We start from the raw sequence: 16,762 nt of genomic DNA on the forward strand, positions 1-16,762 counted from the left end.
TGTTGATGCAGAAAGGTGTAAATAGAGAAAGGCTGATCGAGAGTAAAGCTGGCTGAGTGATTGTGCACTGGATGAGTCTGCCTTGATGGTCTGAGAGCCTACGGGCGTGAAGAAATGCAGAAACAAGCTCAGTGTGGAGAGAAGTAAAAGAAAATGGCTTACCACCACCAGTCAATGCTGATCATGCTTACGAATAGGCTAAGGGAGCATTAAGAACTTAAAAAGGAGGAGAGGTGCGGACAGATGGGGGATGCTTAAGCTGAAGCCGAAGAAGATCAGTGACCAAGCTGTTGGAGTGATGATTCTTTGAAGTACAGTAACCTTGAAAGCAGATTCACTGAATGATTTTAAAGAAAATAAAATAAAAAACAACAAACTGAGGGATAGAAGGGGGGCTAGGAATTGGGAAAAACCATGCTAGGGAACATCCTCGTAGACCTGCATTAAAATGATTTGAAAAATGATAGCATCAAAAAATGAGAGCTGGAAGTAAGATACATGGAGAAATTCTATAGGAACTAGTTGAATGAATGGAGCAAATTATCGCTCACAATCTCAGAAATGTCCCCTGTGTTGGAGCCATATTAATGGCAATGATCTACTGCAGTAATCTTAAGTATTCTCACAAGAATAAATACTTTGAAGTTGCATCATTAAGATGGCTAGCATTGAACTTTACATACTTGATAACCTATGAGACCGGCAGCAGTGACGCCCTGTGTCATAACTGCAGTAATGAGCTGTTGGTCTAGACCTGCTGTAATGAACCTGACATGAGCTGCAGGTGCAATGCACATGGTATTATGTGCTGTGTGTGCCATCATGCACATTGATGGCCCTGCCGTGATGTAGTGAGGGCACGATGCGCCTGCCATGATGGGCCTGCTGCAACATGGTGCAGCGATGAGGATAGAGGCAATGTCCTGCAGTAATTCAATGAAGATGCTTTGACGGTAATGTACTGCATGCAGTGATGATAGGTTAAATTAAAAGCAGAGATGAATAGAAGACAATGAGCACCATTATCAGCAACAAAAAGGCAGACACAGCAGTCACATGATTTGTTTTTCTACAGGACCATGAAAACTCCAAACCTTCTAACTACAAAATAGCCTTATGAAGCATATTTCAAAATATCATTTCCACGCATTCAACAAAATGACAGTAAACACAGTTGATTAATCTTCAAATCCATATGTGACTCCATAAGATTAAACCTTGACTCATGATGCAGATTAACAGATGATAAATGTTGACTGCCTGCAAGGGGATTAATAAATGTTGAGTGGATGAGCTGAGATGCCTCTTAGCTTTTATCATTTAAAAGTGACAAGACTTTCACTTGACTTTTCATTTTCACTACATGTGATAGGAAGTAGTGTGAAGAATCGGATCGTATAGTACACAATACACAGTAGCCCAAGCTATAGTTTAAATCGCAATTACAGCAAGCATGTTAGTTGTTTTTTTTGTCACCTTTTCAAATGTTGTCTTAACTGACAGTTTGTCGGTTTCAAGCATGAACGTTTCTAGATCTGTTTTAGCCTGTTGAAATTAAATGAGTTGGAACAGAGGAGTCTAGTGAGTAATTTGGGTTCCAGTAACATGAAAAAATATTTATTTTACCATTTAATACAGGAAAAGTTTATCAGCAAATGTTTGCTTGATTGAGTAGATGAGGACAATTTTCATGCATTTACTTCAACTACTGGAAAATCATAGGCCTCAAGTGTGAGCAGTGCCTGTCAGAGGTTGTGGATGAGTCTCCTTCGTCATACATTTTTTATTTAGAGGAGGAAAGCGGATGCTGTGGAAGAGGATGCCAGGGCGGCAGAAGCTTGGTTTGGTGTAGAAGGCTTACAGCCGTACATGTTTGAGCCCTTGCTTCGTAACGCTGCCAGTTCTGTTAGCTCTACACCTGCTGAAGACACAGACGTCCATCCCCGTGAACACTGGGACGGAACTCAATGGGAAAGGAAATGATTCTTATTTCAACCGTTGCGTATAATAGCTGCGACATATGAATCAAGATGCTATGACTGAAAATTTTGATTGACAGATGACCATTTTAAATTGAAATTATCTAAATTTTGGGACAATATCTGATAAAGAGTAGATTTATATGCATGTTCAAGCCAGAATAATTTGACTTTTGAATATGATTTCCCTACGACTTTAAAAGCTGTTACACAGCAAAACCAGAGGGTCCTGTCATTTTTAAAAGACTCCATCGTGAAATGCTGCTTCGGTAAATCAGGGTTACGGCCATTTTAACCATTTCTGACAGCTTGGAGAAAAAAAATGAGGGTCTCTGCTGAGTTTTTTTTTTCTCTTTTTAGATTCTGAAGCCTTCAACCGAGTCCTATCTGATTGACTGAGAAGGTCTAGTCGCACACGTGTTGACACATATTGTCAGCTTTTATTCACAATTCATTTCACTATCAATAGTGACAAATTTAAAAGATTCTCTGTCGTGCTCCTGCTGTTTGAAAAAATCTAGTCATATACTTGAACCTTACGCTTTTCTACATCAGTAGCTCACTTTTGTTTCAGTCAGAGACTTTCTGATTAAATTAGCCCTGTTTGCAAAATTTTCACTATTTTTCCATTTTATACTTTGTTTTGGTTATTTGTTTGTGAACTTAGGCGTTTCTGTGTTTTAGCATAAACAGTGTGACTTAGGTAAGATATAGTGCTTGTGTGCACCAAATAGTAACTTTTTTTTTTTTTTATTTTTTTTTTAACATTAACATATGATTTTTGTTATTTCGTTGGATGGATAATCTGCTCTGAGGTACCTGTACTGTGATTGGTCATTGCCGCCTATGTCAGGACATCTGAGCTTTTGGATCAATATCCGAATGATGTTGATGAACTGGATGAAGTTAACCTGAAAGAAGAAGAGCAGGAAATAAATAAATACAGTAGGAGAAAAACACAAAGTCTCTAAAGTTATGTGTGAGTTTATAAACAGGAACAAGTGTAAAAAATATCACAGATTCTACAGCTGCGCTCAATTTTGGAACCTAATATTTTTATTTAATAATAGATTTTTCTCCCACAAGTGTAGCATTGAAACCTTTTGAAATAATCCTTTAAATTTTCCTTGACAAAAATGTAATTTTAATCACAAAAGCTACTCTGCCACGAAAGCATATAAAAAAAACGATAATGCTATTTTTATTGTTCCCTAATTTAAGCCACTTCTAAGCTGAAAATGATTAAACTACATTCCACTCCTATAGTTTCAGCATACATAAGTTTAATGACTAAACTGGATTCTTACTGAGAATAACTCCTTCCTGCCGAGACCTTTAAAGGTTGGGAAAGCTGACTGTGGGACATCAGTCAGCAGGATGGGGGAATAAAACCGGCAGGAAGTCCAGTGACTTTAATGCCTTTAGACGAGGATTGTTCACACCTTAAACTGCAGCTGCTGGATGCTGCACACAATGCTCACTGCTGCATGGTGCTTTGGCTGTTTTATTAAACTCATTAAAACTACCAAAGAAGTGAACCTCAATGTCATTCCTGTTTCTTTATTTCAAAGATTGCAAGTTTTGAAGAAAAAAAAAACAACTTTATAAATAAGTGTTACACAAAAAGAAAATAGATATTACCTATCAAAGCAAAATAAATAAATTTAAGGATTTTCTTTATGTCAATAAAAAATATTGTCATGTTTATTTATTTTTTTTTTTATTATTTATGTGTTTATTTGAACAGGGACAGTGCACATTAATAAACATTTCTGTAAATGAGCCAGTGTTAGCTAAGTAGCTAATTTTCAACTGTAGTCCCTGGGCAAGGTTTTAAAATGCCAACATAATCATGAATCTGCCAGTTATTAAAATGAAATGACAAACATCAACCTACCAAAATAGAGAACACTATTGGGCCATTTATCACCCAGTTGGGAATGGGGTTTTCATTCCTTTCCCAGCACCTAAAGGGGCAGAGCAAGGCATATTTATGGTAAAAAGCAACCTGTAAATGTTCTGATGCTACAGAAAACTCATACTCATAAAAATTAAATGAATATGGAAACATGATAGTTTGTTAAATGCAATCGGAAGTTGGGGCAGGTTCAGTCTCTCCCAACTGCTCCCATTTGCAAACTGCTGCTCTCTGGCCATCGTAGAAACAAGTTGAAAATCATAGTTCTTCTTCAGGCTTCCTGGCTCCTTAATACATTTAAAATCCTCGACTCTGGGAATATGGCTTTTTACAGTTTTTCATCAGACACCGCCTGCACATGGGGTGGTAAAACAACAGCATAATAGGAAAAAAAAACTCCTGTACAGTGGAGGATCTCTGATGCTTTGGACTTATTTTTTCTCGAAAACTTAAGAAACTTGTATGAGTTTCTGACATCATGCACTTTTTAAAGTGCTTCATAATCAAGTCTTTTCTTTGTATAGTGATCCAGAACCTATGATCAAATGCTTACAGAAATTGTTAACCTGACATTCAAGAGCCAGCCCATCATAATAAGAGGCTGAACAAATATTTTCTCACGTGTTTTTTTTGTTATATTTTATTATATATATATAGATACATTATGTCTATATCTATCTATATCTTTCTAGATATATAGACAGATATAGATATAAAACATCCTATATACTTATATACCTTATATAATAGCTGAGTCAGTTAGGAACAATTTGGGTAATAGTTGAACTTACCCCGTGTCTTCCAGGTAAGTTCTTGTCATTATCCATACAGAGACAAACACAGTAGGGATTCCTGAGTGAAAAAGATGCACTGCAGGTCAAACCCCTGAGAAGAACTGTCAAACTTTATTTTACTTTGACTTTGCTCTATTTTAATCACAGTTTTTTTTTTTATTGTAACTGATGACGTGCAAGATATGCAGACATATATTTTCTAAATACTTTTATTATAAGTGATTCTTTTACCTTCTTTAAAAAACAAAACATAAGTTTACAGTTTTTCTCAATTGATAAAACACTGTTCCTGAAAAATAGCAAACATTTCCAAAATACTGAACACAATTCATAAAGCATTGCACACATGTGTTAAAAGTGCACTTTTTGTAAAAAAGCTAACATTTTATATATTTTTTTTCTTCTGTAACGGCACATACCATTTTTTTTACTTTTTGTATCGCACTATTTGCCAGCGTGTTTAATTTTATTTTGTCTTGCACTGCTAAAAATGTTTTTGTACCCTGGAGGAACAATGACAAATAAAAATTCCTTCTTCTTCTGCAAATCTGCACCCACTGATCAAAATTAGCACACTGCAATGCATAGTACAAGACATTGCTCTCTCACTGTGTTTTCAGTAAAAAATTATGCCTCCAAAAATGACAAGTAGAACAAAATAATTGAGTCAGAGGGGACCGTTACAGTCCCTGATTGTTAACTACTATAAGCGAAATAATCAGACACTTTTTCAAAAACGCTGCTATGACTATTTGTTTAAATGTGCCATAAATAACCCCTTTTCCAACACTGTGCAACAGTTTTGGGAGAATTGTGTAAGCCATGAATTACATGCACTATTTTGATGACAGAGTTCTGTTTTAGAGTGCAGACAGGAGGAGAATTTGTGATAATAGAATTTTGCGTCATATAAACTAAGAAAAACTGCAATTAATCTTCATAGCGACTGCCAAGGAACACTGTCTGTTAATACCTGCCTAATCCATTCGTCTCAACTATAATTGCTGTTTTGGACATATAGTTGCACATAACGAAATAAGAAGAACAAAGTTTTACTAATATATCAGTTTAAACCAGGTTTTGAAAATCTGTTGATATTCAGTTTGGTTCTGTCAATTTATATTTAATCCCGGAAAATATTCCTTTTTAGATCTCCAAAATCCAAAGCAGGTTTCTACTGAGCTGAATGACCTGCTGAGGGAATTCAGACGTTAGATTCAGGTGTGTTGGAGAAGATGCATCAAAAAGTTGCAGGACTTGGACACCCCTGTCGCACATTAAATGTGGTACTGTTTTAGTTCGCAATTTACACAGTGAAAGGAATCAAATGGATGCAGTGGTTTGGTTTGCCTTTAACCTCAAAATGGTACCTACCCCAGCCGATAAACATGTAAATGATGAAGTGCTGGTTGTCAGAGAAGATGATGACCAGCAGAGTGTGAAGGTAAAGGCCTTCCACCAGTAGCCAGAAGAAGTTGGCCATGATGAAGTAATGGAAAAACACCAAGCTGGCTTTGCATCCCACCTGAGGAGCACATAAACACAGGCAAATTAAAAACCAGCAATTCAACAGACATTTGCATCCCATTCCAACCTTTGACAAAGAAAACATACATAATTGAAAAGGAGGAAGAAATGGATATATTGATTTTAAGTCATTTTTTAAGTCTTCGGTGCATTTGTAATCTGCTCCTTTCGGTCAATGCTTTTTGTAAACACCTTAATGCCACTTTTCCACAGACTGTACTGCCGGCTCGACTCCACTCAGCCTGCTTTGTTTCCAACTCCTTTTTGTAAAAGACCTTAAGTTGCATTAGTCTATTGAAAAGCATCTGTAAAGCGCTATTTTAAAGCCTTTCCAAGAGTGTTTAAATCAGTTTTAGATCTGAACTTTGACTGGGCCACTTTACAGTAAAATATGAACCATAGTAGCTGTGGTTCTCCTACCGGAGGGTCAACCTCCACTCCAGCACCGTATTGAACTCCAGCTGTATTCCAATCAACTTTCATCAGCTTTCCTATCTTTGCTGTATGCCTGGAGCTTGATGCTGTTTCTCTATGTCAGTGATTCGTGGTGGGGAATGGCTTGATTGATGATATGTGGCATTTAGGTGCACATATTCGCCTACCATTGTCAGATGCATTTAGAGACATGCACAAAATATACCAAAACTGAATGTCAAAAAAGTGGAGTCTAAGTACTAATGTGTATTCTTTAGTCAGCTGTTTGTGTACTGTATTTTTATTTAGGAGTATCGGAGTGAAGTGGCTAAATACAGCTGCAAACCCAGCTTTTATGTTTTTATCTGTGAAATATTTAATAAAAATATGATTATCTTGCTCCCCACAGCTATGCATAACTGTTTTTATAATAAAAATGTAAATTATCCCATGAAGGAAGTTGTAGGTCGTCACAGTAAAATTCAGAAGTGTCGACTAACAAAGTACAAATACTTCGTTACCTCACTTTAGTAGAAATGTTGGCTATTTATACTTTACTGGAGTATTTTTTTTTATTTATTTTTTTTTACTTTTTACTTCTACTCCTTACATTTTTTTGCAATTATCTCTACTTTCTCCTACTTATATTTTAAATATAGACTCGTTAGTTTTATTTCATTTAAGCTCATCCTTGTTTTTGGCTGCTGGTATTTAAAAAAGCAAACAGAAAAACATCACAATTAATCGGTTTCATTCAGACAATTAATTTCTTTGTGGTTGGACTCCGTACTGCGGCAACTTGTTGTTCACCACATACCAACATAGATAATTTTTGAAGATGATTTAAGGTTAAATTTGACACTGTTACCATTAGTTATACAGTAAAACCAAGAAACTAAAGTGTAAGGAAGTTGTCTTCCAGAATTGTAGAAGAATGCTCCTTTAATAGGGTACTGCAGTAACCAAAGTTTTAAAGCATCTATCCTTAACATTTTATCCTGCATTACTTTTACTTTTATATTTTTAGCAGTTTTAGAGTTTTAGAAATGGTACTTTTACAATTTTACTTGAGTAAAATGCTTAAGTTGACACTCTCACTTTTGTACTTTTGATACCTCTGGTAAAATCTGAAAGTACATTTTTTTTAAAGCTCAATGCATATTATAACCTTTTAAACTCTTTATAAATTGATTGTTGAACTTACATCCTATGGTTGATCCTTGAAAACCTTGTTATGCTCAAAGACCAACAGGATCCAGATTGATCTACTCAAAATGCTTTTTATTTTGTGGACCTGATTGTTTGCCTGTTTTATAATTAGGTGTGACCAGCAAGGTCAATAAGAGGATAAACCTAATTTTGCACCACAATATATTACAAGCAGTTTGAATTTCAGTGTCCCCAAACAGTGTTGAAGTAGTTGTTAATGAACAACTACAAGACAAACATGATTAAAGCAAATACAATACAGACTTTTAATTATTCAGAGAGACAGAAAAACAGAGCATCCTCCAGTATTAATGAAGGTCATGAAAGGACGCCAGAGTTTTACTATATCTAGTGTAGACCATTATTGAGAGCAAATATCTTTCTATAGTACAGGGAACGTCTAAATTAGTTAATAAAAACAGTCCAATTCCAATATTTAAATCTTTTAACAATTAAATGTAACCCAGAAATGTCTTTATAACATATTGAAATGGAGGTATGTAAATTGTTGTTTGTGCAGATTATAGGCACATTATTATAGTGTAACACCTAATAAATGACTGTTGTGCTGGAGGACTCCACAATTTGTAGCTCTGCCCCCCTTTTTTATGTCAGCCTGCTTCTATATCTTGACTGTACTTAAAAATTCTTAATAACTAATGTATTAAGCCATTATATAACAGTTTATATGTCTTTGCAGATAAGTGCGTGCTATCATGTTGAAGATGACAACATTTAAAATTCTCAATTCGTGTGTATCTTAATTTCCATTGTTACACAAATATCTAATTAGAGCGTATATCCATTAATTGAGCTATAGCTAGTAAGTATCCAATCTTAATAGTCCCAAATTGAGTAAACCGTCACTGAACATCGTTTTGTTCTCCAACTGCACCAGCGCTCCTCCCATCTGCATGTGGCCTTATTTCCTGGGTCAAAGCAGCAGTTATTGACCCGGGTAGAAGTATTCGTGCACTCAGGCTGGACCCCTCACTTTTGCTTCCACCCTCCAGTCTCATTGAGGGCCCAGCAGGGAGGCTGCAGGATAAAGCACCAAACAAGCAACATGCGAGCTCCTGATTTTTGTTCCCTTCACATCTATGCTTTGTTTTATTGCCATGTACTGGGGTCAGCAAGTTCACTATAATACCATGATTTCATTTTAAAAGTATCTAGCAATAAGCAATATTTAGGCATGACAAAACATACAGGAATATAGGTTTTCACAGAAGGCTTATTTACACTGGATCATTACTGGATGCATGCTTGATTAACTGTGTACAATGTTTTCTTTCATATCCGCCCTGTTTGAAAGTGAATTGGAAAAGTGTTTTCAGATAAAAGATACATTTTGAAAGTATGGCTGAAATAATCACATTTATTGCGATCTAAATATCATTGATTAAGTTGGTAATTTAATTAAATAAAAAAAATTACATAGATTCTAAAACATGCTTCCTTAGCTCTGGTCCTCGAGGGCCAGAGTCCTGCACCCTTTAGATGCATCTCTGCTTCAACATACCTGATTCAAAAAATCAGAAGAGTAGCAAAACTCTGGAGAAGTATACTTAATGCTGAGGAGGTGATCCAATAATCTGTTCCAGTTGTGGAAGCAGAGACGTAATTAATATGTGCAGGACACCAGAAGTTTGCTGTGTTTGAGAACGGCCACTGCGTCCTCCGAAGTACCCAGGCTACCTGGACTGGATCCTTTAAAGCCTGTGAAAATAAGGAGGCCAGAAGAGTTCGGCCTTCTCCAGCAGTCACCGCCCCTCACTCAGCGTACGCTCTGTCACCTAGCAACCATGACAGCTTACTCACAAAGCAGGCAAAGAATGGATGCTGAGGATGCAGCCGCCGGATTCGAACACAGCATTTGAGGGCCGTAACTTAGAAAGCCTAATCTAGAACATGCTATGTTCTGAAAGAACAACTTCCTTACGGCAGAAATTGAAACAAAAATCATAACCTGGTGGCAAAATGAACACATAATGGAAGAAATTTATTATAAACAAAAAACAAAGACATGGATTATATTCAAAAATGACTTTCCGTATATGTTCAGATTTATATGTAGAACACACTTTACAACAATCAGCAGAATGCCAATCAAACACAGAATATTGTGCTATGCATTGAATACTAGGGTCAGCGTTTTTCATAGCAGAATCTTCTATGGAAGCCGGTTTACCTTCAGTTCCTGTCTGACATTTGCTAACAGCTGTTCTCATATTGCTTTGGCATGAAGAGCTTAAAAAAAGCTAAGCTCAGTATTTATTTTTTCTGGCATGCCCCTTCAAAAAGAGCAATTCCCTCTGAATGAAAGTGATGACGAGACCCTTATTTTGGAAGTTTAATGCCACATTCCTCTCTTCAACTTTTGTATCATGATGGTCCAAGACATTTCATTAGATCAGAGGCAGTGATGGTAATCATTCTGATATAGTTTGTTTTGTTTCAAGTGTGTAACTTTTCCAGATTTACACTATTCCCTTAAACAATGGTAATCCTTTATTTATATCTACTGTAAATGTTTCACTGAAATAACCCTGAATTATAGAATGACTCATGCTTCCCTAGCTGAGGAGGTGGAGAAGTTGTGACCTCACCAGAGATGGCTGGTTGGAGCACTGCGAGCTTCGATTGAAGAGGATGGCATCTTTGACCAGCACGGCCACAGCTCTCAAGATGAAGGAGATGAAGAGGTTGAGATGGATGTAGTTCCTGGTGCAGTGGAGCCTCCTGTTAAAATGTGCATGACAACAAAATACGTTCAATATAGAATAACTTGTTCAATAATGATCCAAAGGTTTTCCTTTGATGTTAGCACTTATTTTTTTTATGCAGAATCTAATGATCTACAGAATGTTTATCATATGTCCAGAAATTCAATGTAGTTTTCAATGAAATTTATTTATATAGCACAATTCTCAACACATGTCATCTCAAGGCACTTTAAGTACAATACTGACAATACTGTCAGACTGGTTAGGATAACAAGTGGATTGCATCCATTCATTGACGTGAAAGACATCTTGCAAGTCAATTTTTTAAATTATTTTCCTTTAAGGTTAATTATTTTCCCTTAATCATAAAAATATTGTCTTAAAAAATGAAATGGAAAATTTTAAATGTTTTTAATGGTAATTTTTTTTGTTTTTGGTTTAAAAACATAATTAAGTTTGACCAGCAGAAATAAACACTTTCCCCTTATTCTGACAATTTGAGAAAGCTGTGAAATGCAAATGTGATCTATAAGTCAGTGAGTCAGAGCTTGCTCATTTAAAATCCAATTAAACTCACTGGGAGCTTCTCCTCAGGCTGTATTGATCTGCCAATTATGGAAGGACAAATAAATTGCCGGAGACTTCAGTGCAGAGTTTGAAATTGAAAATTCTTTTAATCTTAAAATGAAGTTTTAGTTTTTTGCAGCATTTACAAGAAATGTTTCAAAGGATTGTTTTTAAAGTCATTTCTTCATCGCCAACTGTAACCAATTTAGAGTGAACAGAAAACAGAAGGTGATGTTTAAAAAAGCAGCATGCTGACAAAGAACTTAGAGAGCAAAGACAATGGCAAAGGGCAAATTATTAGCCAAAGGTGTTTTGAAGGAGATAATTAGAATGGCTCGAAATTATTCAGAGGTCTCGATTATCAATTTGCAGGGTTGCTTGCTTGGGTTAATATTTATACCATCTTTCTTAGGGGCAACTTTTCTGGGAAAAATTTTTATTTTTAAACTTAGGTTTGAAAAACAATGTTAAGCTCACACACTTAAAAACTGTCGATTCCTTTCCAGATAAACAATTTGAAAAGAAGCCTATTTAGAGGATCCATTCGGCAAATAGTTAGTAGTTAGGGGCTAAATTATAGCTTTATTGGCAAAGCTAGTAGTTGACGTAGCCTTTATGAAAACAAACAAACATTGTGATGATTCACTTCACAAAACACGATAAAACTTTTATGATCCTCATTCCTAATACTTGGCTTTATCAAGCTGACCAAGTTCAGATTTCGCCTTAAACTGTGCCAAAGCAAAGGCTCATCTTTTAACTGGTACCAAACAATCAAAGCACGTTCCTCCCGTTTTAGCAGTAATTTATATTGCTCAGAATTTGTATTGATTTAAAAATTTTGTTGCTTGTTAAAAAAAATTAAGGGGCGAAGACATGATTGCATCACAGCTAGGGAGCAAATTACCTTCACATATTAGGAAGATTGACTCAGCTTCTGCTTTTAATCCTCTGAATCCCCAATGGCTTTTAACCCTGTCTAGGACATTGGTTTTGGTGGCTTAATTCTTTGTAATTATTTATCTTTCCCCCATTTTTTCTACTTCATTTGATGTCTTTTCTTTTATTCTGCATTATTTGTTGTTTCAACCTCTAACTTTATACTCTCTCTGCCTTTTCTCGTCATAGTAGCTTCCTCTGGTTTGTTCTTCTTAATGGCATTATTCTGAGGAGAAATATTAGTTGGGCTGCTTCCATCAACACCTTCAATTATAGATGATAGTCGGGCCTGTTTTTCAGGATTTAGTCCTATTTCTTTAGTAGACATGGGCTTACCATTACAGCAACTAACTGTAGGTGCTCTCTTCATCTCTTTGACATGAAAACTGTCTTAGAGCTAATCTCCTTAGGTGTTTCTTTCCCATACAGAGCCACCGATAGAGCTAATTTATTGTTATCCACTCTTACATACAGTAGAAAGCATTTATAGGTCACAGCTTCTACTGTATGGTCCTCTTGCGTCTGTGTCTATCTCTTTGAATGCCAGTTGAACTCTTGCAGGAGGTTTTAATATGATTATATGTGGTCCCTGGTTAAATCCCATCAAAATAGGGCTTAGCGCTTGCTATGGAGTCTACAACAAAATGCAAACAAATGTCCACCGTCTCTACATGCTCTTCCAGTAGGAGCTTGCCCTGCTAGTTAACAACTCTATCCAATCAGTTGGTTTTCCTTAGAAACTTTTTACCAGCCCGACTGTTTGATCTTCTAGAATTTTTAAAAGACGATGTGTAAACTATGCATTTACACAGTCAGCAATCCTTTGCCATAATTTTTTTCTCTTTTATTGACTTTTCATTGAGACTTGTTTTTCCACCATGTTGTTATTTCTGTAAGATGAGTTTTTGTTTCTCGCAGGAGGAACATGGTGCTCTCCTTTCTGTGCTTATGATTCTGATTGGTCTGCTAGCTTGAACCCGCCCCTTCATATGTGCACATTCAGAGATCATGATCGCTGCCCCTGATTAGTGTTGTTGTGAACTGGTTAAAGTGGATAAGGTGAGAGCAATTCTACTAAGTTGAGCTTGCTCATAGTATGGGTTTCTTCTCCGTGTTTGGTTATCATCATTCCAGCATTAACCTATCTGTCAGCGTTTGGTCAGATTTTCCAGTTGTTGCCTCTAGCCTATTTATTTGTGTTTCTTTGGTAATTCATTGCTTCTGATTTCCTATTAGAACAACTTTTTGTAGGTTTTTGATATCAAAAAGTTTTGGTTAAAATTGTTTTTATATCATCTGCCCACCTTTTGGTTTCCCTCTCTGCAGTTGTTTAATTCACCTTGCTTTTGCAATAATATCATTTTTGTTTATCCATTTTTCCCTTTATAGTTTTACTATTCAATATCTACATGCTACCCTTAGGTCACATTATAGCAGACAACAAAATGAGTTACCATAACTATGCAGACGACACACATGGGCAGACCAATATTTGGATGGACAGAAATCCTATTTATCCTGATTAAAACAAACTAGATAATAAGCTTCAGACAAGAGGAGGAAACACCCAGAGTTAGCTTACAGCTTCAGCTACTACAGCTAGAAACCACTGATTATGGCTGACATCTTTGTTTCATGATGGACTCACACCTGAACCTTCAGAGGCTCATAAAGGCAGCCTTTTTTCACCTGAAATAATTTCCAGGATTAAATGACCAATGTCCAAGCAGGATCTAGAAAAATTCATTCATGCATTTATCTTTAGTAGAAGTGATCACAGCAACAGTGTCTTCATAGTTTTGTCTAAAAAGGTCCACCAGACAGCTGCAGCTGATCCAAAATAAGCTGCTTGTGTTCTCACTATTACTAGAACATAGAGCACATCAGCTCTCTGGATTATAGAAATGGATCTAAGGTTTATCTGCAAACATATTAAAGCATGGTCTTACCGGAACAGACAGAGGATGGCGCTCCCTGTGGTCAGGGCGATCAGAGACAAACTGTGGCCCAGTGTGTACAATGTCTGAACAACAACGTAGAAGCCCAGCTACAAAAAAAAAAGATTAAGAATAATTATTATTATTAATATTAGTTTAATAGTTAGTGCACCTGTTGAAAAAAAAGTGTAGAATCTTGTGAAGCTTTGATGTTAAAGATATATTTCAAAACCATTTTGCTAAAATGTAAACAACAAGAAAAACTTAGAAGTACAGGTTATTATACAAATACTAGTCCCACAAAAGAGTTAATAGAGAAGGCATTCAAATAAATGTAATCTCTGTTTTAATATTTCTCACTGAAAAAAATCTCCAGTACATTTAACCAAAATGTAGATTTTATCTCAATCACTTTGTTTCTCCAGAGGTACACCAAAATAAAAAAAAAGCTTCTATTATCCATGATCATGAATAAAAAAAATGCTGAGTTCTTCCAAACTTCACTTGGAAAAAAATAATAATAATTTTGGTAATTTGCTTTAAATTAGATTATTTAAGCTTTAGATAGAGAAAGAAAAAACTATATTAGATGTCAGCATTTTTGGTGGCTCATGTCAAATTATGTCAGATCTATTTAACCAATAATGAATTTGTCTCCCTTCTATAAAAACCACTAACCAGCAGAAAGAGTTTAGATACAAGCAGCATTTGGAGCTTAATTTTATTAGATCACTGCTGCCTGTTTTAGCTATTGCCCTGGCTCTATTGAACTAGCCTGCATACAGCCCAGTGATTTTAGCTGAAATTAACAGAGAGAAGACTAGGGCACAGTGACATGAAGCAGGAGCGCACGGGATTCAAAGAGAGAAAGTGAACAAGAGAGAACAGCACAATAGGCAATTCAGCTGTGCCATTTGTGACCCAATACGAGCTAAACAAGCGACCAGGAGAAAGCTGCGGTTATACAACAAACGAGCTGAAAACAGGAGCAGAGTGGAGAGCATAAGGTGGATTTCACGGCTGAGCTGTGGTACATATGAGGAGGAAGACGCCAAAATAAGGTCATGAGTAGAAAGATCTGTCAGAACAACATAAACTTGATCACAATAATTGTATATGTTGAAAAAACTGTTGCTGACTTGTTGAGACAAAATACTTCTTTATATCAAAAAAGCAAACATTTTTAGCTCCTACATGATAAATGATAATAGTAATAATTGAACTTTATTGATTCAACACTGGAGAGATCAATAGATCTGCAATTGTACGGCACCTGGGGAGTAGTGTGTGTCACCGTTAGGTTGAGGTTTTGAGTACGCAAATGCAGAAGTGAGGAGGCAGTTATTTCATTAAATCTCCAAAGACTCACCTCTGAGGCAAAATTCCAAACACTAAAGTACAAAATACAAGGAACCAAAAACCAGACAACTTCAGGGGAAAACTCATGTGGTGAGCCCGGAAAAGAAGAGGAACCAGCACTGGGGAACTGCACAAGGAGAATATCTATGGGAGAATAAAACAAAAACGTCCAAAACACAAAGCAACCCACTCAAGGCGGGTGGAGGGAGAACCAGGAAGGTGGAAAAGAAGCAAAAATCAAAAACACCCAAACAGAAAACAAATCACCAAAGGTGGGCGAGGGCAAGCAAAGTTTCTGGAGGCCAGCCGGGAGGCCGGAGACGAGGCAGAGTCCCTGGAGGCGGGCCTTGAGGCTGGTGGCAATGGTGGAGGGCGTCTGGAGGATGGTGACGAAGGAGGGCCTCTGGAGGATGACTGTGAGGAGGCCGTCTCTGCAGCAGGAACCTTGAAGGACGCTGTCTCTGCAGCAGGAACCTTGGAGGATGGTGTCTCTGCAACAGGAACCTAGGAGGACGGCGTCTCTACAGCTGGAACCTTGGAGGATGGCGTCTCTGCAGCTGGAACCTTGGAGGACGGCGTCTCTGCAGCAGGAACCTTGGAGGACGTCTTCTCTGCAGCAGGAACCTAGGAGGACGGCGTCTCTGCAGAAGGAACCTTGGAGGACGCCGTCTCTGCTGCAGGAACCTTGGAGGACGGCATCTCTGCAACAGGAACTTTGGGCCTTCTTAGGGCCTTGAAGGTTTCACATTCCTGGACATCTCATAGTTCACAGTTTCCCCATTAGATCCGTCCTGGGATTCGGGGGTCTCTGGATGGCACATGTTCTGCTAAGGGGTCTTTGGGCTACTGGTGGGCTCTGGCTCAAAGACTGGCTCACTAGTAGGCTCTGGCTCCGGGACTGGCCGGCTAGTGGGCTCTGGCTCCGGGAATGGCCCACTTGTGGGCTCTGGCCCTGGGACTGGCCCGCTGGTGGGCTCTGGCTTGGGATGTGGCCTGCTAAAGGGCTCTAGCTCTGGATCTGGGCAACTAAAGTTGGATCTGGGCTGCAAAAGGGCTCTAGGACTAAGGGAACTAACCCGCTAAGGTGCACTGACTCAGGAACTGCTGACTCACAGGTAGCTGATGGAGGTGGCAGGAAAGGGAAAAGGTCTTCCTTTTCCCCATAAAAGAAATCCCACAAATGAGACTCCTCGAGATGTGGAGCTCTGACTGCAGCGGGTGTAAGTCTTCCAACCCTTGAAGCTAGCTGTTGGTCAAGGAGGTGATGACTGAAATCATAGGGAAACTGACCTGGTGAGGAGGGGAACTAAAGCTGGTGGCTTCAGATTGACCGACTGACAAGGAAGTAGTGGCGTGAACAGAGGATTCTAGAAAAGGGCTAGGGAAAAGAAGA

General features: G+C 37.7%; 1 protein-coding gene across 1 annotated transcript in view; it reads right to left on the bottom strand.

Moving 5' to 3' along the window:
* Nucleotides 1–16,762, bottom strand: part of LOC107093626 (vasoactive intestinal polypeptide receptor 2-like) — an 84,756-nt gene that overhangs the window by 5,380 nt on the left and 62,614 nt on the right. Inside the window, exons 5-10 of the mRNA XM_015388807.1 lie at nt 14,023–14,120; nt 10,451–10,583; nt 6,066–6,216; nt 4,689–4,749; nt 3,877–3,946; nt 2,799–2,890 (exon numbers count right to left, since the gene is read on the bottom strand). Coding sequence (XP_015244293.1) covers nt 2,799–2,890; nt 3,877–3,946; nt 4,689–4,749; nt 6,066–6,216; nt 10,451–10,583; nt 14,023–14,120 — 605 coding nt within the window. The remainder of the gene's footprint in view (nt 1–2,798; nt 2,891–3,876; nt 3,947–4,688; nt 4,750–6,065; nt 6,217–10,450; nt 10,584–14,022; nt 14,121–16,762) is intronic.

The sequence above is a fragment of the Cyprinodon variegatus genome, unplaced genomic scaffold (genome assembly GCF_000732505.1).
Source record: "Cyprinodon variegatus isolate N-32 unplaced genomic scaffold, C_variegatus-1.0 Scaffold436, whole genome shotgun sequence".
NCBI classification, from domain to species: Eukaryota; Metazoa; Chordata; class Actinopteri; order Cyprinodontiformes; family Cyprinodontidae; genus Cyprinodon; species Cyprinodon variegatus.